Below are 24,402 nucleotides of genomic sequence, written 5' to 3'. Positions count from 1 at the left end.
TTTATATTTATTTTTGAGATGGAGTCTCGCCCTGCCATCCAGGCTGGAGTGCAGTGCACTGTGTGATCTTGGCTCACTGCAACCTCTGCTTCCCAGGTTCAAGAGATTCTCCTGCCTCAATCTGCCAAGTAGCTAGGATTACAGGCATGCGCTACCACACTCAGCTAATTTTTGTATTTTTAGTAGAGGCAGAGTTTCACCATGTTGGCCAGGCTGGTCTCGAACTCCTGACCACAAGTGATCCGCCCACCTTGGCCTCCCAAAGTGCTGGGATTACAGGCGTGAGCCACCGCACCCAGCCTGTACTCATTTTTTACAATTGCTTTTACATATACAAGCAAGCAGGTATGTATGTACTCTTCTGTATAGTTTAGTGGAAAGTTTACAGCAACTGTATAGTGAGTACAGTCAGATTATATTCCTGTTCCTCAGATTTAAGAATGGGGTCACATTATAGAGCTTCTGTTTGCAATGACATACTCATTCTGCCACAGTCATCTTCTAGAAGCTTTATTTTCCTGGGATGTTTGAAAACCCAAAACACTTATATTGCAGTTGAGTATTGACTCTGCTTCCCAAATTAATCCCAGATGTTTGGGGATCACACTAGACAAAGGCAGTTCAAGTCACTGAGTAGAGTAAAACCTTTGCTGATTCCCTTGCAGAAGTGTTAGAATCCAGTGATCTTAAGATCTTTTGCAGCTGTTTGTGATGGCTCATGCCTGTAATCCTAGCACTTTAAAGACCTAGGAGGATCATTTGAGGCCAGGAGTTTGAGACCAGCCTGGGCAACATAGCGAAACTCTGTCTCTATAAAAAAATGAAAAAATTAGCCAGGCATGGTGCTGTGCACCTGTAATCCCAGCACTTTGGAAGGCCGAGGCAGGAAGATTGCTTGAGCCTAGGAATTTGAGATCAGCCTGGGCAATATGATGAGACCCTTTCTCTACAAAAACTAGAAAAAATTAACTGGGCGTGTTGGTGCACGCCTGTAGTCCCAGACACTCAGGAGGCTGAGATGGGAGGATTGCTTAAGCCCAGGAAGTCAAGCTTGCAATAAGCTGTGATCGTGCCACTGCACTCCAGCCTGGGTGACAGAGCCAGACCTTGTCTCAAAAAAAAAAAAAAAAAAAAGAAAAGAAAAATGTGAGTGGCAAGATACACAGGACAAAAACATGAGCGTGAGATACATTATCACCATCTGTGACCTGTGGAAGTCCAAAGGGGAACTGTTAGGCCTCTCTGGACTTTGCCTTGCTCCATTTATCTGCTCCTAGTGATGCCAGTGACCCTGGTTAGTGTGCTGCCACCCACAGAGTGACACTGTGGAGTCCATAGCCCTGCTAGTGAGGAGCTCTCAGAAAAAAGAGCCTGGAGGCCTTGAGTTTTTTAATATGAAAGTAGAATAAATACTGATTTGCATTGTCAAATGTTTAAGCAGTTAATGTACTTTTCTAAATACCACCAAAAGTGAAAACAAAAATTAAACTAGGATGCCGTGAATAATAATAATAGCTAATATTTCTAGGACACTTAACATCTGCCAGACTCTGCTGAGCACTTGTCTTACCTCAGCTTGCCTTTTTTTTTTTAAGAGACAGGATCTCTCCCTCTGTTGCTCAGGCTGGAGTGTTGTTGTATTTTTATTTATTTATTTATGTATTTTAAAGAGACAGGATCCAGGCCCGGCGCAGTGGCTCACGCCTGTAATCCCAGCACTTTGGGAGGCCAAGGCAGGTGGATCATGAGCTCAGGAGTTCGAGACCAGCCTGACCAATATGGTGAAACCCCGTCTCTACTAAAAATACAAAAAATTAGCTGGGCATGAGGGTGCGTGCCTGTAATCCCAGCTACTTGGGAGGCTGAGGCAGGAGAATCGCTTGAACCTGGGAGGCAGAGGTTGTAGTGAACCAAGATCGTGCCACTGCACTCCAGCCTGGGCTACAGAGCGAGACTCTGTCTCAAAAAAAAAAAAAAAAAAGGGGGGGGAAGAAACAGAGAAGCAGCAGCCCTTTGGAAGATTATAAAGTAGTTCTAAGTAGTTCTGTGGAATACGTTAGCCCTGAGGAAAGAAAAGGAGACCAGAGGAGTTTGTCATGCATGCTAATCTGGTGTGAGCTCCAGGTTACCTTGTAACAAACAAGGCAGTAGTATTAAAATTGTCAGTGAAATGACAGTGTAAAATAACATAAAAAGCAAATTTATAAGGTTTTCCACTTTTTTCTTTTAACCTTCCCTCCAGATTATTGTGGATGATGATGACAGTAAGATATGGTCGCTCTATGACGCGGGCCCCCGAAGTATCAGGTGTCCTCTCATATTCCTGCCCCCTGTCAGTGGAACTGCAGATGTCTTTTTCCGGCAGATTTTGGCTCTGACTGGATGGGGTTACCGGGTTATCGCTGTAAGTATTACTGATTAAGTATTAAAATTCAGACCCATGTTTTGTGTGTGTGTGTTTTTTTTTTATGCTTCTGTCTCTCATCAGCTATAGTAATGGGCACAGTTTGTTTGTTTGTTTGTTGAGACGGATTCTCACTCTGTCGCCCGGGCTGGAGTGCAGTGGCGTGATCACTGCTCAGTGCAACCTCCGTCTCCCGGGTTCAAGCGATTCTCCTGCCTCAGCCTCCTGAGTAGCTGGGATTACAGGCACCCGCCACTACGCCCAGCTAATTTTTTGTATTTTTAGTAGAGACGGGATTTCGCCTTGTTGGCCAGGCTGGTCTCGAACTCCTGACCTCATGATTCATCCACCTCAGCCTCGCAAAGTGCTGAGATTACAGCCATGAGCCACTGCGCCCAGCCGGGCAGTTTTTTTAATTGAGGAAAGATACTGTTTGCTTATTTTAATATGTGAGATGAAGCCTTTTGAAGGAGGCTGGTGTGAGTCCACGGTCACACAGAGATTCAGAGGGAACAAACCTCTTTGGCAGCCTCTCCATGCCCAGCATTTATGTGCATTCTTTCCTGACGCCCTTCTCTCAACTCAGAGCGGTAGGAAGCGTTGTCCTTCTTTACAGATGAAGAAACTGAGGTCCGGCTCACACAGCCAGTAGTGGTGGAGGGAGGAACTGAGCTCCGTCTCCTGGCTCTGTTTCTGCTCCTCATTTTATCACAGCACTGCTTCCAGGGTTGCTGAGCATGGAATATTAGACAACAAAGGGATTTGCTAACATACAAGTGACTGAAAAGCTGGCTTTTCATGTAAATCTTTGATATTTGAGGTGAGATTCATTAATTAGCTCATATGTTAGCATTTGGTTAGGAAGTTTTTTTGTTCCTGATTGTTACTTTATAGCTGAGTTTGGTCTAAATCCAGTTTCCCACTGATCATTCTTGAGTCTTCTCTGGGAGAAAGGTGTGTGGGAAAGGCACTCTTCCTGGTGACTGATTTTTTTTTTTTTTTTTTTTTTTTTTGCATGCTTCCACATTGGTCAGGACATTGGTCTCCTAATTTTCCAGGAAGGAGAGAGTCTCTTTAGCTGGCAGTCGCCTGCAGTATTCACTTGTAAGTGGTACTCCCAGTGGGAGTACTGCTGTTAGTGTACGTTTTATTTACTGTTTAAAGGGATGAAAAGGCAGGTCACGTCTCTCCTTTTGGAAGGTAACTGAAAATTCTACTGAGGTTACCACCAACTGAGGCCACACAAAAGAAATCAGTTCCTCTTCCTCCTGAGAGCCTGTCTCTTACTTGAGAAAACAGTTATCATCACCACCTGCTGCTTTTCTCCTGGGTCTTTTCTTCTCTGGCTTAATTTCTCCAGCTTCTTTAACCATTCCTCACGTGACATGTTTGAGCCTCTGCAACATAATCCTCCTTTGTTCAGATTTTCAGTCATTCCTCTTCACAAACAGCATTCTAGAACAGGGTGGGAACTGCCCTCATCCCAGCCCTCTGCAGCCTGAGGCATGACACTACCATTTTTGGTGGCCCCTGTTGATCAGCCAGGGAGGGGGAAACCGAGCAACCCATAGGCGCCCGTCACACTCGGGAGTGCTGTCCAACAGTGTGTTTCTCGCTCCACAGTGGCAGGTCATGAGAGCCTTGGCTTCTGGCTGGATGTTTCTTCTTCACTCTCAAGGTTCTTGTTGTGCGCTTTCCCTGTTTCATTAGGAGGAGAGTTAATCAAGAAAAGGTCAACAGTGTCTTCAAAATTACTTTGTCATCAAGATGTGATCAGAATGTTCAGCTCCATGAGGTTTTAGAACTTATTTGATATTTGTTAGTATCTAGCAGTTAAAATGCACAGATCTTTTTAATTTAAATTTTTTTGTTGTTGTAATTGTAGATTCACATGCAGTGTAAAAAATAGTAAAGAGAAATATACCTTTTACACATTTCCCCAGTTTCTGCCGAACCTTTGCAAAACTGTAGTACAAAATCACAACCAGGATATTGATATTACTACAATGTACCAATCTCATTCAGGCTTCCCCAGTTCTGCTTGAACTCATTTGTTTGTATGTATTAAGTTGCATATAATTTTGTCACCTGTGTGGGCATGGATATTTATAAATTAAAGACTCCATGAAAGTATCATCCCCTTTCTTTTAGGCTATCATCTGACTCAAATTCTCAAACTTTCTGCTAGGTAGAATCAGTTCCCCATTCTTTCTTGGAATGGTGGAAGTCTTATCCACAAATAGAATTTTAATAATGAAAGTCATACATCAAATCTAAAATGATTCCATAATTCAGATGGCAGTATCCATTCCAGTGATTCGTCAATAACAAAATGAACCTAAGTGCTTAAACAGTAAGCCTGTTAGACGAGGTTTTTGGGGGGGTTTTTCTGTTTTTGTTTTTGTTTTTGTTTTTTGGAGATGGAGTCTCACTCTGTCACTCAGGCTAGAGTGCAGTAGTATGCTCTCGGCTCATGCAACCTCCACCTCTCAGGCTCAAGCAATTCTCATGCCTCAGCTTCCCCAGTAGCTGGGATTACAGGTTCCTGTCACCGTGCCTGGCTAATTTTTGTATTTTTTAGTAGAGATGGGGTTTCACCATGTTGTCCAGGCTGGTCTCGAACTCCTGACCTCAAGTGATTCACCCGCCTCGGCCTCCCAACGCGCTGGGATTGCAAGCGTGAGCCATGGCGCCCAGCCAGTTGGTTTTATATGTATACAAAAAAGGAATTCTTGGCCAGGTGCGGTGGCTCACGCCTGTAATCCCAGCACTTTGGGAGGCCGAGGCAGGCGGATCACAAGATCAGGAGATCGAGACCATCCTGGCTAACATGGTGAAACCCCGTCTCTACTAAAAATACAACAACAAAAAATTAGTCAGGTGTGGTGGCACATGCCTGTAGTCCCAGCTACTCAGGAGACTGAGGCAGGAGAATCACTTGAACCTGGGAGGTGGAGGTTGCAGTGAGCTGAGATCGCGCCACTGCACTCCAGCCTGGGCGAGAGAGCGAGACCCCAGTTCAAACAAAAAAAAAAGGAATTCTTAGGGGACAAACCTGAGTCCCTTAGAAATGAGTTTGTGACTTGTACTTCTTTTTCCTCATTATTGCCAGCATTAATAGATAGGCTACGTATAGTCAAGTACCATACTTCTTTTGTCACAAACAGAAGTACAGTAGCCTGGCATGGTGGCTCACACCCATAATCCCAGCACTTTGGGAAGCTGAGGCAGTTATATTGCTTGAGGCAGGCAAATCGCTTGAGCCCAGGAGTTCAAGACCAGCCTGGGCAACATGGCAAAACCCCATTTCTACAAAAAAGTATACATATAAAAATTAGCCAGGCATGGTGGTGCATGCCTGTGATTCCAGCTACTGGGGGGCTGAGGTGGGAGAATCGCTTGCACCCAAGAGGTTGTGGCTGCAGTGAGCTACGATCGTGCCAATGCACTCCAGCCTGGGTGAGAGAGAGTGAGACCCTATCAAAAAAACAAACAAGCTGGGTGGGGTGACTCACGCCTAAAATTCCAACACTTTGGGAGGCCAAGGCAGGTAGATCACTTGAGGTCAGGAGTTCGAGACTAGCCTGGCCAACATGGCAAAACTGTGTCTGTACTAAAAATACAAAAATCAGCTGGGTGTGGTGGTGGACATCTGTAATCTCAGCTACTCAGGAGGCTGAGGTAGGAGAATCGTTCAAACCCGGGAGGCGGAGGTGGCATGAGTCGAGATCGCGCCGCTGCACTCCAGCCTGGGCAACAGAGGAGACTCTGTCTCAAGAAACAAACAGACACCCCAAAGTGCAATAAATGAAATAGAGTAACTAAGTCATTTAAAAGAAGAGGAACAATTTTACTGAATACCCTCTTAAAGAAATGCTACCAAAAAGAGAGGGAGCTCTCCTTAGAACAAATTTTGTTTCCATCTCTCCTGAGCCATAATTCTGAATGAAATTAGATTTAAGAGAAAACGGTATTTCTTTACTGGAATGGGTTCTGCCGTATTCATCCTTGAACCCCAGACTTTTTCAGCTATTTAGAAAGGAAATTGATGGGAATTGAAATTGTTACTCACATAATATCATTAGAGTGTGCTTACTTTTTATACTCTTTTAATTTGGTCTGTTAGAAAAATGTGAATTAAGAAGTTTAGTAAAAAGTGAGAGCTTATTTTTACATATTTTGAATAAGGAGCAGCGCTTGAGCAAATGAGAAATGTCACTGTTTGAGTCCTAAGTTTTTCAAATACGTGAGTTGCATTTTTACTTTTATGATTTTTAAAAATAAAATTATCGTTATTATTTCAGTTGCAGTATCCAGTGTATTGGGACCATCTCGAGTTCTGTGATGGATTCAGAAAACTTTTAGACCATTTACAATTGGATAAAGTGAGTACCCTGAAACTAATTACATACATACAATTTTTTTTTATTTTTTGAGATGAAGTCTCACTCTGTCACTCAGGCTGGAGTGCAGTGGCGCGATCTCGGCTCACTGCAACCTCCGTCTCCCGGGTTCAAGTGATTCTCCTGCCTCAGTCTCCAAAATAGCTGGGATTACAGGCGTGTGCCACCATGCCCGGCTAGTTTTTGTATTTTTAGTAAAGATGGGGTTTCGCCAGGTTGGCCAGGCTGCTCTCAAACTCCTGACCTCAAGTGATCCGCCCGCCTCAGCCTCCCTAAGTGCTGAGATTACAGGCGTGAGCCACCGCGCCCAGCCCTCTTATTTTTTAATAATAGCTTTATTGCAACATAATTCATATGCCATATAATTTACCCTTTTAAGTGTACAGTTCCATGTTTTTCAGTATACTCCCAGGTATGTGCAACCATCACTGCAGTCAATGTTTTATAATTTTTTTAATGCCAAAAACCTCATATTCATTAGCAGTCGGTCCTCATCTTCCCCCCTACTAGCCCTGCAACCTAATTTATTTTTATCTCTATGGATTTGCCTATTCTAGATATTTTACATAAGTGGAATCGTATCATATGTGGTCTTTTTGACTGGCTTTTTTTACTTAGCATTGTGAGTTTAAGGTTCATTCATGTTGAAGCCGGAATCAATACTTCGTTTCTCTTTACAGCTAAATCATATTTTTATAAATATGCCATATCTTGTTTCACGATTCATCAGCTGATGCACATTTGGGTTGTTTTTACCCTTTGGATATCATGAATAATGCTGCCATGAACATTCATGTACAAGTTTTTGTGTCGACATATGTTTTCAGTTCTCTTAGGTATGTGTTTAGGGGTGGAATTACTGAATTACAGTTTTCTTAGACATAAACCACTAAGTGGTTTTGAGTTTTTTCTTATTTTTTTTTTGAGACAGGCTTTCACTTTGTTGCCCAGGCTGGAGTGTGGTGGTGCAATCATGGCTCACTGCAGCCTCAACCTTTTGGGCTCAAGCGATCCTCCCACCTCAGCCTCCCAAGTAGCTAGGACTCTAGGCACGTACCACCATGCCTGGCTAATTTTTGTATTTTTAGTATACAGGCCTTTTCCATATTTCCCTAGCTTGGTTTTTTTTTTTTTTTTTTTTTTTTTAAAGACGGAGTCTCGCTCTGTTGCCCAGGCTGGAGTGCAGTGGTGCGATCTTGGCTCACTGCAACCTCCGCCTGCCAGGTTCAAGCGATTCTGCTGCCTCAGCCTCCCGAGTAGCTGGGACTACAGGCACGCACCACCATGCCTGGCTAATTTTTTTGTATTTTTAGTAGAGACGGTTTCACCATGCTGGCCAGGCTGGTCTCGAACTCCTGACCTCGTGATCTGCCTGCCTCGGCCTCCCAAAGTGCTGGGATTACAGGTGTGAGCCACCGTGCCTGGACTGGTTTTGTTTTCTAATGCAATCTGTGAATGATATTTTTTTAAATTATATAACTTGGATGCCGAGTTGTATTATCTTGATGGACTGTATAAATTGCATTTAAATACAATATTTTCTTAATTTCTAGCTGCTGTAAATATTTTAGTCTATTGGCTAGTGATAACATATTCTGTGGTTAGTGATAACTGAAGCAACTTTTTAATACTCAGGTTCAAGATTGATCAGTATTTCAGAATCTGCCTTATATTTGTTTATAATTAGGTTCATCTTTTTGGCGCTTCTTTGGGAGGCTTTTTGGCCCAGAAATTTGCTGAATACACTCACAAATCTCCTAGAGTCCATTCCCTAATCCTCTGCAATTCCTTCAGTGACACCTCTATCTTCAACCAAACTTGGACTGCAAACAGGTAAGAACAAAATTACTTTTTTTGTTCAGTGAAATTTTGAAAATGTTGGCTTTTGAGTGTTTGGTACATTAGGAAGGGAAGGCTTATATCTACTTCTATATTCTGCAACTTCCTTGGCTTTTTTTTTGAGACAGAGTCTTGCTCTGTCACCCAGGCTGAAGTGCAGTGGTGCAATCACAGCTTACTGCAGCCTTTATTTCCCAGGCTCAAGCGATCCTCCTACCTCAGCCTCCCAAGTAGCTGGAACTACAGGCAGGCATGCATGGCACCACACCTGGTTAATTTCTGTATATTTTTATACAGATGAGGTTTTGCCATGTTGTCCCATGCTGGTCTATAACTCCCGGGCTCAAGCCATCTGCCCACCTTGGCCTCCCAAAGTTCTGGGATTACAGGCATGAGCCACTGTGCCCAGCTCTTTCTTGGCTTTTAAAATTAGAAACAATTACCTTTGCAAAAGGAAAGAATTGAATGAACTCTAAATTCAGCTTTTTTTATTACCTTAAATTTTTTAATTTTGTTTAATATTCATTAATATTCTTTTGCTGTTTCTGTTCAGTATTTCTATATAACTAATACCATGTTCTGTTTATCCCACTTATTATTTTGTGTAAACAGTTCCGTGTATTGACTGACATAGTTTTATTAGGCATTTGGCTTTTCCCAATTCTTCATCACATTCTACAGTAAATCTTTGTACAAATTACTGGGTTTTTTCCCTTTCCAATTTATTTCCTTGAGATATGTTCTCCAAATGGAAAGAATAGAGCATTTGGTCTGTCAACAGATGTTCTGCACATCATGACCCTTGATATTAGTCTGTTCTTCCAAAAGATAGAAATGGTGGAAATGAGGCTGGGTGCAGTGGCTCACACCTGTAATCCCAGCACTTTGGGAGGCCGAGGCGGCCGGATCACCTGAGGTCGGGAGTTCGAGACCAGCCTGACCAACATGGAGAAACCCCGTCTACTAAAAATACAAAATTAGCTGGGCAAGGTGGCACATGCCTATAATCCCAGCTACTCAGGAGGCTGAGGCAGGAGAATCACTTGAACCCAGGATGCGGAGGTTGTGGTGAGCCGAGATCACGCCATTGCACTCCAGCCTAGGCAACAGGAGCGAAACTCCATCTCAAAAAAAAAAAAAAAAACCAAAAACAAAATGGTGGAAATGCTTCGGGCGCAGCCAGTGGGGTACTTGTTTCCTAGGAGCCATCCTTTCACTGATTTTATCATTTTAAGTAATTGGTAGGTATCTATGATGCCATACAGCTGGCTTACTGTGCACTTCTTTCATTGCTAGCAAGGCGAGGCTCTAGCCTTAAAATAAAGCCCAGTGGCCAGGTGTGATGGCTCATGCCGTACTCCCAACACTTTGGGAGGCCAAGACAGGAGGATCACTTCAGGCCAAGAGTTTGAAACCAGCCTGAGCAACATAGTGAGACCCCATCTCTACAAATAACAATAATAATAAATTAGCCAGGTATCATGGTATGCACCTGCAGTCCTAGCTACTCAGGAGGCTGAGGCAGGAGGATCGCTTGAGCCTGAGTTCAAGGCTGCAGTGAGCCACAACTGTGCCTCTGTACTCCAGGCTGGGTGACAGAGCAAGACCCTACTTCAAAAAAAAAGCCCAGTGAGTAAACACATCTGTATGATCAGTGTTTTCAAATAATGTATAGAGAAATATCGTTTTCACATCTACTTAAAATTGCACTCTGATATTTTTTAGTTTTTTGTTTGTTTGTTTGTTTGTTTGTTTGTTTTTGAGACGGAGTCTCGCTCTGTCGCCCAGGCTGGAGTGCAGTGGCACGATCTCGGTTCACTGCAAGCTCCGCCTCCCAGGTTCACGCCATTCTCCTGCCTCAGCCTCCCGAATAGCTGGGACTACAGGCGCCCGCCACCACGCCTGGCTAATTTTTTATGTTTTTAGTAGAGACGGGGTTTCACCGTGTTCACCAGGATGGTCTCGATCTCCTGACCTCATGATCCGCCCGCCTCAGCCTCCCAAAGTGCTGGGATTACAGGCGTGAGCCACTGTGCCCGGCTATTTTTTAGTTTTTCTGATGTTATCTGAGTAATTACTCAGCGTTCATGCAACAATTTCTTGTATACATTAGCTACTTTACAAATCCTTCCCATCCAGATAATGCACTAAATAATGCTCATTATTTTTGGTGATTTTTATTGCTGTTCTAATTGTTAGAATGCCAAGACAGCCCCCATTCAGTTTGTGCTCTGGTACATCAGCTGCTTATTGTCAAATATCTGAGTGCTTACTGTGTGCCACACACTGAGGATCCAGGAGTGAGCAAAGTCAACAGGGTCCACCCCTTACAGAGCGTACTTAGACCTCATCACCTTCAAAAGATAAGAAAGTGATGGGGCTGGGAGAGAACTTAGAAAGTTAACTGGAAGGTGACCTAGTGGTCCTTTTGAGGGAAGCTCAAATTCCAGCAAGGCTGTCCCAATGGTAATAAGCATCAGAAGGTAGTTTGCACCTCATCTAAGTAATTTTCATCATAGGTTTACAGAAATTAGTGTTTACCCTCCATGATGGCTCTTAACAGTTGAAATTAATGGAATAAATATAAACTAAAGATCATATATAGAAATCCGTAAAGATCTGACCAGTCACAGTGGCTCACACCTGTAATCCCAGCACTTTGGGAGGCAGAGGTAAGAGCATTGCTTGAGTCCAGGAGTTCTAGACCAGCCTGGGCAACAGAGCAAGATCCTGTCTCTACAGAAAAAAAATTTTCTTTTTTGAGACGGGAGTCTCGCTCTGTTGCCCAGACTGAAGTGCAGTGGCACGATCTCACTGCAGCCTCTGCCCCCCAGGTTCAAGTGATTCTCCTGCCTCAGCCTCCCAAGGAGCTGGGATTACAGGCGCTGGCCACCGCCCCTGGCTAATTTTTGTATTTTTAGTAGAGACGGGGTTTCACCATCTTGGCCAGGCTAGTCTTGAACTCCTGACCTTGTGATCACCCACCTTGGCCTCCCAAAGTTCTGGATTACAGGCATGAGCCATTGCGCCTGGCTCAGTAAATTTTTTTTTTTTTGGAGACGGAGTCTGGCTCTGTCGCCCAGGCTGGAGTGCGGTGGCACGATCTTGGCTTACTGCAAGCTCCGTCTCCTGGGTTCACGCCATTCTCATGCCTCAGCCTTTCGAGTAGCTGGGACTACAGGCGCCCGCCACCAAGCCCGGCTAATTTTTAGTATTTTTAGTGGAGATGGGGTTTCACCGTGTTAGCCAGGATGGTCTCAATCTCCTGACCTCGTGATCTGCCCGCCTTGGCCTCCCAAAGTGCTGGGATTACAGGCATGAGCCACCATGCCTGGCCCCGGCTCCCCCAGCTCAGTAAATTTTTTAAAAATTAGTCAGGCCTGGTGGTACGAGCCCGTAGTCCCAGCTACTCGGGAGGCCAAGGTAGAAGGATCACTTGATAGGAGTTTGAGGCTACAGTGAGCTATGATCACAATACTGCACTTCAGCCTGGGCAACAGAGTGAGACCCTGTCTCTAAAAGTTTTTTTTAAATTTTTTTAATTAAAAAATAAAAAGAGGCCAGGAATGGCTCACGCCTGTGATCCCAGCACTGTGGGAGGCTGAGGTGGGTGGATCACTTGAGGCCAGGAGTTCACCACCAGCCTGGCCAACATTGCAAAAGCTCATCTTTACTAAAAATACAGAAGTTAGCCGGGCGTGGTGGCATGCGCCTGTAGTCCCAGCTACTCGAAAGGCTGAGGCATGAGAATTGCTTGAGCCCGGGAGGCAGAGGTTGCACCCAGCCGAGATCATGCCACTGCACTTCCAGCATGGGCAACTGACTGAGACTCTGTCTCAAAAAATAATAACAATAATAAATTTAAAAAACAAATCTATAAATATCAATTTGCCTTGAATTAGCCAAGTTGAATCTAATAGTAGCAAATTTGGGGAGGTGCAATAGCTTTCATATTGGTATTTTGAAATCTGTTTTGAAATATCAATCGATAAAAAGATAATATCAACCAGAAGGAAAGAATTCTTCTCTTAATGCTCAGTTTTCCAAAAGAAATAGTTTAATCCTTGGAAATAGGGCCAATTAGAGAAAAAAAAAAAATCTTGGACTCATCAGAATGTCTATCTCAGTAAAGGTATTTTGAAATATCTCTTATAATTATCCTAAATCCTCAAATAAAAGTTTAATTATATGAAGCCATAACTCTTTGGAAGCTTGGGAAAGTGTGTGTAAAAACTAGATGCTGAGCTCTTTGGAGGAGGGGATTAGGACTTTTTATTTCTAGATCCCAAGCTAATACAAAGCTTTAATGTTGAATGAATATTTGCCATGTGTAGTCTTGGAAGTTTAAATTATAAGGTCTTTGTGTTTTACAGCTTTTGGCTGATGCCTGCATTTATGCTCAAAAAAATAGTTCTTGGAAATTTTTCATCTGGCCCGGTGGACCCTATGATGGCTGATGCCATTGATTTCATGGTAGACAGGGTAAGGATCATGACATTGGGCTGGGGACACATTGTATTGGGAATTTTCACATCTACTTGGTTCCAGAAGATAGATCTGTCTCACAAGTATGTGTTAGAGGTATTTGCTAAGCAGATTAATACATCTGAGCAGATATTATTGCTGGTAAGGGCTTGCCTACGTTAGTGCTTCCCACCAGCTGTTCATCAAAATCACTTAGGGGAGCTTTCAAAAATACAGATTGTAAGGCCTCACAGCAGATCATCCATCTGGAATCCCTGGGCATGGGATCTGGGAATCTATTTTTACTTCACACTTTTCCTCTACCCACCAGGTAAATCTGATGAACCAGGTCTGTTGGCTTGCATTTAGGAACTGCTGGGCTAGATGACTTCTCAAATCTCTTTTAAGATCCCTTAAAGGTTTATCTTAAAAAAAAAAACAAAACAAAAACATGTATCTGTCACCTTTGAGCAGTAGGAATTGGCTTGCTGCCCATGGGCACCTGGCTGGAGTAGGCAGTGTAGGCTGAGGGCTGTAGAAGGCCGGGTTTCATTGGTTTGTACCCAGGTTTCCAGAATAGAAAAATGCCACAACCTCCTGAGAAGCCCAGTTCATGGTCTCTCACCTAAGCTGTGGTTCCTCACTGATGACTTTTCTGGCCCCACCACAGATGATACCACCTTTATAAGCACAAATGTTGCCTGTGGATTTAATGTAAATGTGAAAAACAAAGTTATTTCAAAAACTTTACCTGTGTTTCTTCCTGCAGCTAGAAAGTTTGGGTCAGAGTGAACTGGCTTCAAGACTTACCTTGAATTGTCAAAATTCTTATGTGGAACCTCATAAAATTCGGGACATACCTGTAACCATTATGGATGTAAGCTTCCTTTTAAGTAAAATAGCTGCTTTACTTTTTAAAATGTGTATGTCAAGATCTCCTATAAAACTGTTTGATAACTTTCAGTGTGCCTCTTCAAATGCTGCCTTGGCTTTTGTTTTTACCCTCCAGCTTTCTCAATTCCAAAATAATCTGTTTATTGCTTATCTTGGATTTCTTTCTGGCAGGAATAACACCATTGAAATCAAAATAGGCCGAGCACAGTGGCTTATGCCTGTAATCCCAGCGCTTTGGGAGGCTGAGGCAGGAGGATTGCTTGAGTCCAAGAGTTCAGGACCAGCCTGGGCAACATAGTGAGACCCTGTCTGTATTTATTAAAAAAGATAAAAATGAATCAAAATAAATTTAAACAAGGGAGTCTACCCATTTGATGTATTTTTGCTGTTCTCATCAATAGATATTGCACCATATATTGCACATATATGGGCAGCAAAGAGAAGGTGCTTCACAAGGGTAGAGAATCAAGAATTCCATAGTTTAATTACCACAAAAGCTTGCTTATTTTTTTATTGTGGTAAAATATACATTTAAAATATGCCATTTTAACCATTTTTAAGTGCATAGTTCAGTGGCATTAAGTATATTCACAGTTCTGCAACCATCACCATTTTCACAACATTTTCATCATTCCAAGAAGAAATTGCATACCCATTAAACAATAACTCCCGTTCCCTTTTTTCCCCCGGCCTCTGATAATCAACGGTTTTATTTTCTGTCTATAAAAATGTACCTATTCTAGAACCTCATATAAGTGGAATCATACAACATTTATCCTTTTGTGGGGCCATTTCACTTAGCATAATGTTTCACAAGACTTATCTTGAAATGTTATACATGTGTCAGAATGTCATTTCTTTCTTTCTTTTTTTTTTTTTTTTTTTTTTTTTTTTTTTTTTTGGAAACAGGGTCTCACTCTGTTCCCCAGGCTGGAGTGCAGTGGTGCAATCTCAGCTCACTGCAACCTCTGCCTCCCGGGCCCAAACAATCCTCCCTCCTCAGCCTCCTTAGTAGCTTGGACCACAGGCTCACACCACTACGTTCGGCTAATTTTTTGTAGAGATGGGGTTTCACCATGTTGCCCATGCTGGACTCAAACTCTGGGACTCAAGCTGTCTGCCTGCCTGGGCCTCCCAAAGTGCTATGACAGGCATGAGCCACCACGCCCAGCCTATTTCTTTTTAAAGCTGAATAATATCTACCAATAAAACCAATGTTGGTTTATACCACATTTTGTTTATCCATTCATCCGTCAGTGGTCACTTGGGTTGTGTTCAGCTTTTGGCAATTGTGAATAGTGCTTCTATGAACATTGGTGTAAAAGTATATGTTTGGGCAGGGCACAGTGGCTCACGCCTGCAATCCCAGCACTTTGGGAGGCTGACTCAGGAGGATTGCTTGAGCCCAGGAATTCGAGACCAGTCTGGGCAATACAGGAGACCCTGTCTCTACTACTAATAAAGAAAATTAGGCTGGGCGCAGTGGCTCACCCCTGTAATCCCAGCACTTTGGGAGGCCAAGGCGGGTGGATCACGAGGTCAAGAGATCGAGACCATCCTGGCCAACATGGTGAAACCCGTCTCTACTGAAATTACAAAAATTAGCCGGGCATGATGGCATGCACCTGTAGTCCCAGCTATTTGGGAGGCTGAGGCAGGAGAATTGCTTGAATCTGGGAGGTGGAGGTTGCAGTGAGCTGAGATCGCGCCACTGCATTCCAGCCTGCCAATAGAGTGAGACTTCGTCTCAAAAAAAAGAAAAGAAAAAAAAAAGGAAAATTAGCTGGACATGGTGCCACATCCCTGTGATCCCAGCTACTTGGGAGGTTGAGGTGGGAGGATCACCTGAGCCTGGGGTGAGCCATGATCATGCCACTGCGTTCCAGCCTGGGCAACAGAGTGAGACCCTGTCAAAAAATATATGTATATTTGTTTGAGTTCCTGCTTTTAATTCTTTTTTATTTATTTTTAAATTATTTTTTAAAAATAATTATTTGTTTTTTATTTTTATGGGTACATAGTAGATGTATCCTACTTTTAATTCTTTTGGACATATCGTTTGAGGTAGAATCGCACTTTTTGAAGTACCACCATACTGTCTTCCACAGTGGCTATACCATTTCATGTTCCCACCAACAATGCACAAAGGTTCCAGTTTCTCTATATCCTGGACACTTATTTCTGGTTTTTTGGTTGATACTTATCCTAATGGATATGAATTGGTATCTCACTATGGTTTCAATTTACTTAAAAAAATCATGATTATTTTGCCTTATAAATGGATTTGTTCCTAAATTCAAATAATACGGTTTTTGAGACAAAGTCTCACTCATTTGCCTAGGCTGGAGTGCAGTGGCGCGATCTCGGCTCACTGCAAGCTCCGCCTCCTGGCTTGACGCCATTCTCCTGCCTCAGCCTCCCAAGTAGCTGGGACTACAGGCACCCACCACCACGCCCAGCTAATTTTTTGTATTTTTAGTAGAGGCAGGGTTTCACCATGTTAGCCAGGATGGTCTCGATCTCCTGACCTCATGATCTGCCCGCCTCAGCCTCCCAAAGTGCTGGGATTACAGGTGTGAGCCACCGCACCTGGCCATAATATGGTATTTTAAATAATTGGTTTTTGTTGGGAAATTATCCATTATAAGCGTGTAAACAACTTCTTATCCTCTGCCATAATCGCTGCATTCTGACATTTGCCATAACATAGAACAAGCTTTTCAATGGTCCCCACAGGACATTTGCTCTGCCTGCCCTTCTTTCAAAGCTGTGCTCACTGCCTGGGTTCATGGTCACTGAAAACAGCCTATAAGTTTTAGTTGGAGATGCACTTAAACATACAGATTTGGTACGGTATATTTAGTATACAATTTTTTTTGCTTATTTTACTTTTTGAAAAATTTTGTTGCATGTAAAAACGTAAATGTGTATGGGTATTGAAGGATGTCTAGAATCATATGCTGCAAACTGGCTTCCCCAAGAAAGAATAGCTTGTACTCTACATTTTTTTGGAATTTTTTTCACTGAGCCTAAATGACTTAGTTTATTGCTTTAAATTAATGATAAAAGTAAAAAGTTCTTTTGGGGCTTCGTGATCTTTTTGAAACTTATTGACATTTGCAATGATTGTTCTCTATTAATATTCTGTTAATCTACTTAGCTGTATTTGAGGAAAAAGGAAATTCATGGTAGAATTTCCCCCGACCCCAGCCGGGCTTGGTGGCTCACGCCTGTAATCCCAGCACTTTGGGAGGCCAAGGTGGGCAGATCACCTGAGGTCAGGAGTTTGAGACCAGCCTGGCCAACATGGTGAAACCCCATCTCTACTAAAAATACAAAAATTAGCCAGGCGTGATGGCGCATGCCTGTAGTCCCAGGTACTTAGGAGGCTGAGGCAGGAGAATCACTTGAGCCCAGGAGGTAGAGATTGCAGTGAGCCGAGATCACACCACTGCACTCTACCTCAAAAAAAAAAAAAAAAAAAAAGAATTTCCCCCCACCAAAAGAATGCAGGAGATGCTGTGCAGCAAAATCTGTAGCTAATGTCTTCGGTTGGAGTTATAAGTCACCAGGGATCAGCAGTGGAGGTAGTTCAGGCTGCTGGGGGTTCAGGATTGTCTCTTCATATGAAAGGAATACTTAGGGTAACATTTCCATAATGTGAAAAGAACATATTAAAACACTAGTTGATTACAGCTTTCTGTATGTGTGTGTGTGTTTTACCTTTCCTATGGTGCTGAAGCTTTGTGTTTTTTAAAGGTGTTTGATCAGAGTGCGCTTTCAACTGAAGCTAAAGAAGAAATGTACAAGCTGTATCCTAATGCCCGAAGAGCTCATCTGAAAACAGGAGGCAATTTCCCATACCTGTGCAGAAGTGCAGAGGTCAATCTTTATGTACAGGTAAGGCCTAGCTTGAAACCCAGAGCACTCTGAGCCCAACATGTGTTTGCAACATAAAGCCTTCTTATAATGGACTAGTAAGAGAATCAGTGAACTACAGAATTCCTTGTAGAAATGAGGCATTGACTTGATAAAAGTGGTTTACATTTATAACTTGTAGGAGAATTTGAACAGGTATATTAGAGATCCCCCAGTGACTCTCTGGCCACCATCCCTTTTCTAAGGACAGCAGGCCTGCATTCACACACTGAGGTTACTATTGGTATGATGTGACCTTGCCCTCTGGACACAGTGAATTCCATCAGAGCAAGACACCAGACCTAAATGGGGTCAATCTGAGTCCTGTGAAGTGACTTCTTGATCTAATTTTAATGCATTAAAAGAAAACCCTACCGGGCGTAGTGGCTCATGCCTGTAATCTCAGCACTTTGCGAGGCTGAGGCAGGCAGATCACAAGGTCAGGAGGTCAAGACCAGCCTGGCCAATATGGTGAAACCCTGTCTCTACTAAAAATACAAAAAAATTAGCTGGACGTGGTGGTGCACACCTGTAGTCCCAGCTACTCGGGAGGCTGAGGCAGAAGAATCACTTGAATCCTGGAGGCAGAGGTTGCAGTGAGCCGAGGTCACGCCATTGCACTCCAGCCTGGGCAACAGAGCAAGACTCTGTCTCAAAAGAAAAGAAAAGAAAAGAAAGCCCTAACAAACACCATCCCTTCATACTCTAACTAAATGGATAATAGAATAACAGTGAGGGGTGAGTGCCCTGGCAGTTTGGCAAGATGAATCAAGAGCCTTAAAAAACCAGTCATATCCTGGCCAGGCGCGGTGGCTCACACCTGTAATCCCAAAAACCAGTCATATCCCTTGATACTGTCATCCCCTTATAGAAGACAGGATCCTAAACAGGAATACTTGATGCCCAGAGATATTCATCATAGCAGCACTAGTCACAGTAGCAGAAGATCGGAAGGACCTAACTCACAGCAGCAGAAGGGAAGGGTAAACATCTCATGAGCATGCACCATCTAAGATGTCTCAGGAGACTCTGCAGGGACTCAGGGAGACTGCTCAGGGAGTGAGGAACAAAGATCCCAAATGTAGTTTCAAAAAATTGTTTGACTTTTCTCTATTTAGTATGTCTTAGTCTGTAAATTTTAGAAGTATAAAACATTTGTCCACTTTGGTGATGTTTTCCTACCAAACTTTTTATAGAAGACAGTATACATTTTACTCTGTAATGCAGCCATTTAAAACAATGATTCTGGCAGGGTGCAGTGGCTCACACCTGTAATCTGGCACTTTGGGAGGCCGAGGCAGATGGATCACTTGAGGTCAGGAGTTCAAAACCAGCCTGGCCAACATGGTGAAACCCTGTCTCTACTAAAAATACAAAAATTAGCTGGGCGTGGTGGCGGGCACCTGTAATCCCGGCTACTCGGGAGGCTGAGGCAGGAGAATTGGGTGAACCCGGGAGGCGGAGGTTGGAGTGAACCAAGATAGTGCCACTGCACTCCAGCCTGGGCAACAAGAGTGACACTCCAGCTCAAAAAATAAATAAAATAATGATTCTGCATTTCAACAGATACATTTGCTGCAATTCCATGGAACCAAATACGCGGCCATTGACCCATCAATGGTCAGTGCCGAGGAGCTTGAGGTGCAGAAAGGCAGCCTTGGCATCAGCCAGGAGGAGCAGTAGTGTGTCTCTCGCTGTCAATGATGAGTTGACCCGGTGTGTTCTTGTATAGTCAGTGGCATCAGCACCCGTCAGCCGGCCTTTTCCTTCAGGTTCGTCAGGCTCACCGGTTCTCACTGTGTCTGGGAAGTAGGACTGATGGTCATCTTCATGACAGGCGGCATCTCCACTAAGCCTGTGTAACTGTTCCCTCTTTGGTTTTCTTAGCTTTTGAATTTGAAGAAGTACTTTCGAAGACTCCCATTTTAAGAACCGTGCAAATTTTGCTACCAAAAGTCTTCACCACTGTGTTCTTAAGTGAATGTTAATTTCTGAGGTTTGGGACTTTGTGGTGTTTTTTTTCTTCTTTTCTTTTCCATTCTTCTTTCTTTCTTTTTATGTTGTTTGCTGTAAATGCTGCACATCCAGATTGCATATCAGGACATTGGTTATTTTATGCTTTCTTGGATATAACCATGATCAGAGTGCCATGGCCACTACCCCACTGTTTGCTCTCCTGCAAATCAACTGCTTTTAATTTACACTTAAACAAATTGTTTTGAGTGTTAGCTACTGCCTTTCTAGATATTACAGTCATTTGGAATAAAAATTCAATTTCACTGAGTCGCTTTTGTGATTATTGTTGCTGCCCAACTGGGCTACACAAGCCTAGGACTTTCTGAGAAGTAGGTCATGGTTGCCAATTCTGTGTGAATTTGGGTAAGTTACTTAATCTCCCTGAAGTACAGTTTGCACATCATAAAATAACCCTAAGCTATCATTTATTGATCTGCTACTGTGTGCCAGGTACTTTTCTCATCTTCTTTCCCCTAAGTGAAAATGCTTAAACCCACATGAAGTAGAGAAAATGGCATAATGAATGATGTTCCCATCATCCAGCTTCAAAAATTATCAACTCTTAGACAGTCTTGTTCATCTTTTCTTTTTTTTTTTTTTTTGAGACAGAGTTTCGCTCTTGTTGCCCTGACGTGATCTCGGCTCACCGCAACCTCCGCCTCCCGGGTTCAAGTGATTCTTCTGCCTCAGCCTCCCAAGTAGCTGAGATTACAGGTATGCACCACCACGCCTGGCTAATTTTGTATTTTTAGTAGAGATGGGGTTTCTCCATGTTGGTCAGGCTGGTCTCGAGCTCCTGACCTCAGGTGATCCGCCCACATCAGCCTCCCAAAGTGCTGGGATTACAGGCATGAGCCACCATGCCCGGACTTGTTCATCTTTTAACCTACCCACGTTTCTTCCACACATGCTCCTCACTAAATTATTTTAAAGCCATTTCTGGTGCTGTGTCATTTCATCTGTAAATATTTCTATGTGTACCTTTAAGATACAGCCTTAATACCATTATCACACTTAAAAATTTACCAATAATTCCTTCACTGGATTGTCTAATAATCCAGTGAATGTTGTCACTCACAATTATTCCATAAATTTTTTTTTTATAGGTGACTTGTTCTAATCATATAAAGCCCACACTTTGTCTCTTAGATCTCTTTTGAACTGGAAGCTCCTCCTCCCTCTATTTTTTCTTGCCATATATTCAGTGAAGAAGCAGGTTCATTTGCCCTGTAGTTGCCCCACAGTCCAGATTTAGCTGACTGCAGCCTCATGGTGTCCTTCCACTTGTTTCTCTGTCCCTGGTATTTCCTGTAAACTGGTAGTTACATCAAGAGGCTTGATCAGGTCAAGCTCGATCTTTTTGGCAGGAACACTGCATAGATGGGGCTGTGTGTTTCTCTTGCGTCATCTCAGGAGGCATCCGTCTGGTTGTGTCTAAGTTATTATGATTGCTGGGTGTGTTCAGGCATCACCAGCCTGATCCAGTCCTGAGAAAGTCCCCTGCTGGCTTAGCTGCCACTGCTGACCATTGCACAGGTGCATCATTCCATGAGGGGTTGCAGGTCAGTGATAATATTAATTTTTATCATTCCTTCTGCATTTATTAACTGGAAATTACCAATTTAAAAAAACAAAAACTTGCCCTCATCAACTGCTTGGTTTCGCTGAGATACAATTTAGACAGAAAAATAAGCATCAGTGCTTCTTTCCCTTTATGTGCCAGGTTTCAGAATATTGGGTTGGCCATACCTTCTTAGACTTCATCCCCAGTACAGCCCTGATTATCCTGACTTTACAGGTGAGGACCTGGAGACTGGGTCAGGCAGTAAGGGGTGGAGCTGGGATGCCACCTTGAATCTGACCATCCCTAAAGCCAGTGATCTTTCCACAAAGGGGCCACATTGTCTTCTCTATCTGTGGCTTGACAACAGTCGTGAGTTATGGAAACACTTGGTAAACCATAAGGGCGAAGCTTGACATTTTAACTAGTAGCGTCTGAGGCTACTAGAGCCGGCTAACAACTTTAACTACTCCCCAGCTCTGCCCCCTGATGACTGCAAGTTGTCATTGCCAGCCCTGATCAATTTTGAGTACTGGCCTTGAATGCGTACTCAGGCCTATCTATTAGGCCAGCCTTCAACAGGCATCTCAGCCTTCAACAGGCAACCAGTCAAAAGCTATGCCCATGGCCCCACTGCCCAAACCTGCCCTTCCTCTTCTAGCCCCATTTTCTTAGGTCCTGGCATCACTGTTTCTTGGAATCCCCAGTTAGAAACTCAGCCATCTTGGACCCTCCACCCCCACTCACTCCTCCACCCCCATGTCTCAGGCTGAAGCGGATGCAGAGATGAAAATTTGGGCGCAAGATGTTTATTAAGGATCAACATCTGTGGCCTGGTGTGGTGGCTCACACCTGTAATCCCAGTACTTTGGGAGGCCAAGGGGAGTGGATCACCTGAGGTCAGGAGTTCAAGACCAGCCAGGCCAACATGGAGAAACCCAGTCTCTACTAAAAATACAAAAAAATTAGCCAGACCTGGCGGCACGTGCCTGTAATCCCAGCTACTCAGGAGGCTGAAGCAGGACAATCACTTGAACCAGAGAGGCAGAGGTTACAGTGAGCTGAGATGGTGTCACTGCACTCCAGCCTGAGCAACAGAGTGAGACTCAATCTCCAAAACAAAACAAACAACATCTGTGAAGGGAAGATGGATTGGGCAGAGAGCGAAATTGAACTGTGATGCAGGCCCGATCAAGTACCCACCAACTCAGTAGGGCACGCAGGAGCTTGAAGCACCCACTGGAATATTTTCATGGAGGACTAAAATGGCTGGGTCTCTATGCTCCCACGTAGCTCAGTTCCCAGAGGCAGCTGCCCTGGGGAGGGCAGGGTGTTGGGTGGGGCAGCTCTCTGCAGCTGAGGCAGACCCTGAAGGGCTGACAGCTGGAGGCCATCTGCCCAGCTCACTCCCGCAGCTGGATGGAAAGGCCTTCCTGGAAGAAGGGGGTCCGGGCAATGCATTTCCACATCTGCTACACCTATATCCCCTGACTCTCAGAGATCTAGCACCTTGCCTGCAAACTTGAGCCTTCCTCACTACAAGTTAAGCCTTGGCATCTTTTGCCCAGACTACTGCAGTCCTCACTGGCTCCACCAGCCATCTCCTCCCACCCCCACCCATCCTCTGTGTGGTCCACACACAGGTCTGATCTCGTCACTTGCCAGTGCACGAACACTAAGGGACCTCTGTTGTGGAAATCAGACTAGTTTCAGAAACTCTGAAGTGGGGCTGTAACCATTTAGTGAAGCTCTGCACACAGGAAGAGATGCGGGGAGCAACCTCCACTAAGAGCCAGGGACTCCACCTCACTTCTTAACCTGGGAGTTTTATGGGTTCATTTTGATACATGATGTGATCCAGGGCCTGCACCCGCTTCTAGAAGAAGTTATCTTGGGATCCACAGGAGAAAGACTTCGCACTTTTTAAGTATATAAACCTGCAGACTATATGTGAATAGTTTTAAGTACAGTATATATCTTAAAAAGGGGCCAGGCACAGTGGCTCACGCCTGCAATCCCAGCACTTTGGAAGGCCAACCCAGGCAGATCACGAGGTCAGGAGATCAAGACCATCCTGGCCAACATGGTGAAACCCCATCGCTACTAAAAATACTACAAAAAAAAATTAGCTGGGCATGGTGGCATGTGCCTGTAATCCCATCTACTTGGGAGGCTGAAGAGGAGAATCGCTTGAACCAGGGAGTCGGAGGCTGCAGTAAGCCGAGATCGCACCACTGCACTCCAGCCTGGCAACAGAGCAAGGCTCCGTCTCAAAGAAAAGGGAGGGAGTAACTGTAAGTAAATATCCATTGGAAAAGTGATTTAAATATACACTTTAGAAACAAGGAGAGTCACAATTAGCAAGGTAAAGTAGACTCTGAAAGGACAAGCAGATGTGCATTTCCAAAGGTGGAGTCTATTCTGTTCAGTTTCTACTTTATGAGACATCTAATTTTTGGTGATGGAGTAGGGAACAATTTCCAATGCATCTGCACCCCTCCCCCTCCTGCCCCTCAGGTCACAGCTCCCCCTCCTTCCAGCATCCTGTGCTCCAGCCACGCTACTCCCCAAGTGGGGGGGTCCCTCTCCACACCTCTGGGCTATTGCTCAGGCTGTGCTCTTGGCTTGGACTGCCCTTTCCCCACTTCTGTCTCCTCTGTGAGCTGTTTCCTCCCCTTCCTTTCTTCCTTCCCCCAGGAAGAAGTCCCATAGTTGTTTGTACCCATCCATTACAGCGTGGACTGCACCTTATTACAGTTATTGGTGTGCAAGCCGTTCTCCCCTACTAGACCCTAAGCTTGGGGAAGGGGAGGGAACTGTGGGCTCTCATCTCTGTACCCACTCCTGGCAGGCCACCTGGCACGAAATCCACTCAGGAAGTATTCACTGGTCGTGAGTCGAGC

The 24,402-nt window shown here is 44.0% G+C and overlaps 1 protein-coding gene across 13 annotated transcripts in view; it reads left to right on the top strand.

Moving 5' to 3' along the window:
• Window positions 1-24,402, top strand: part of SPG21 (SPG21 abhydrolase domain containing, maspardin) — a 37,404-nt gene that overhangs the window by 6,795 nt on the left and 6,207 nt on the right. For 3 of the 13 annotated variants that reach the window (XR_010151741.1, XR_008539611.2, XR_010151743.1), the window contains 9 exons: window positions 2,243-2,404; window positions 6,709-6,789; window positions 8,495-8,640; window positions 13,020-13,128; window positions 13,880-13,987; window positions 17,764-17,904; window positions 19,489-19,694; window positions 20,548-20,652; window positions 22,161-23,793. Coding sequence is in view for 3 of the 13 variants with exons in the window: in XM_510477.6 (XP_510477.3) it covers window positions 2,243-2,404; window positions 6,709-6,789; window positions 8,495-8,640; window positions 13,020-13,128; window positions 13,880-13,987; window positions 17,764-17,904; window positions 19,489-19,605 (864 nt within the window). In the remaining 10 variants the exon portion in view is untranslated. Of the gene's footprint in view, window positions 1-2,242; window positions 2,405-6,708; window positions 6,790-8,494; window positions 8,641-13,019; window positions 13,129-13,879; window positions 13,988-17,763; window positions 17,905-19,488; window positions 20,206-20,547; window positions 20,653-22,160; window positions 23,794-24,402 lie in introns of those variants that run through there. The other 10 variants (XM_510477.6, XM_009429346.4, XM_003314712.6 and 7 more) reach the window with 6 other exon arrangements.

The sequence above is a fragment of the Pan troglodytes genome, chromosome 16, assembly GCF_028858775.2.
Source record: "Pan troglodytes isolate AG18354 chromosome 16, NHGRI_mPanTro3-v2.0_pri, whole genome shotgun sequence".
In the NCBI taxonomy this organism is placed as follows: Eukaryota; Metazoa; Chordata; class Mammalia; order Primates; family Hominidae; genus Pan; species Pan troglodytes.
The sequence above is the reverse complement of the archived record's forward strand: the minus strand, read 5'-3'. Positions and strand labels throughout refer to the sequence as shown.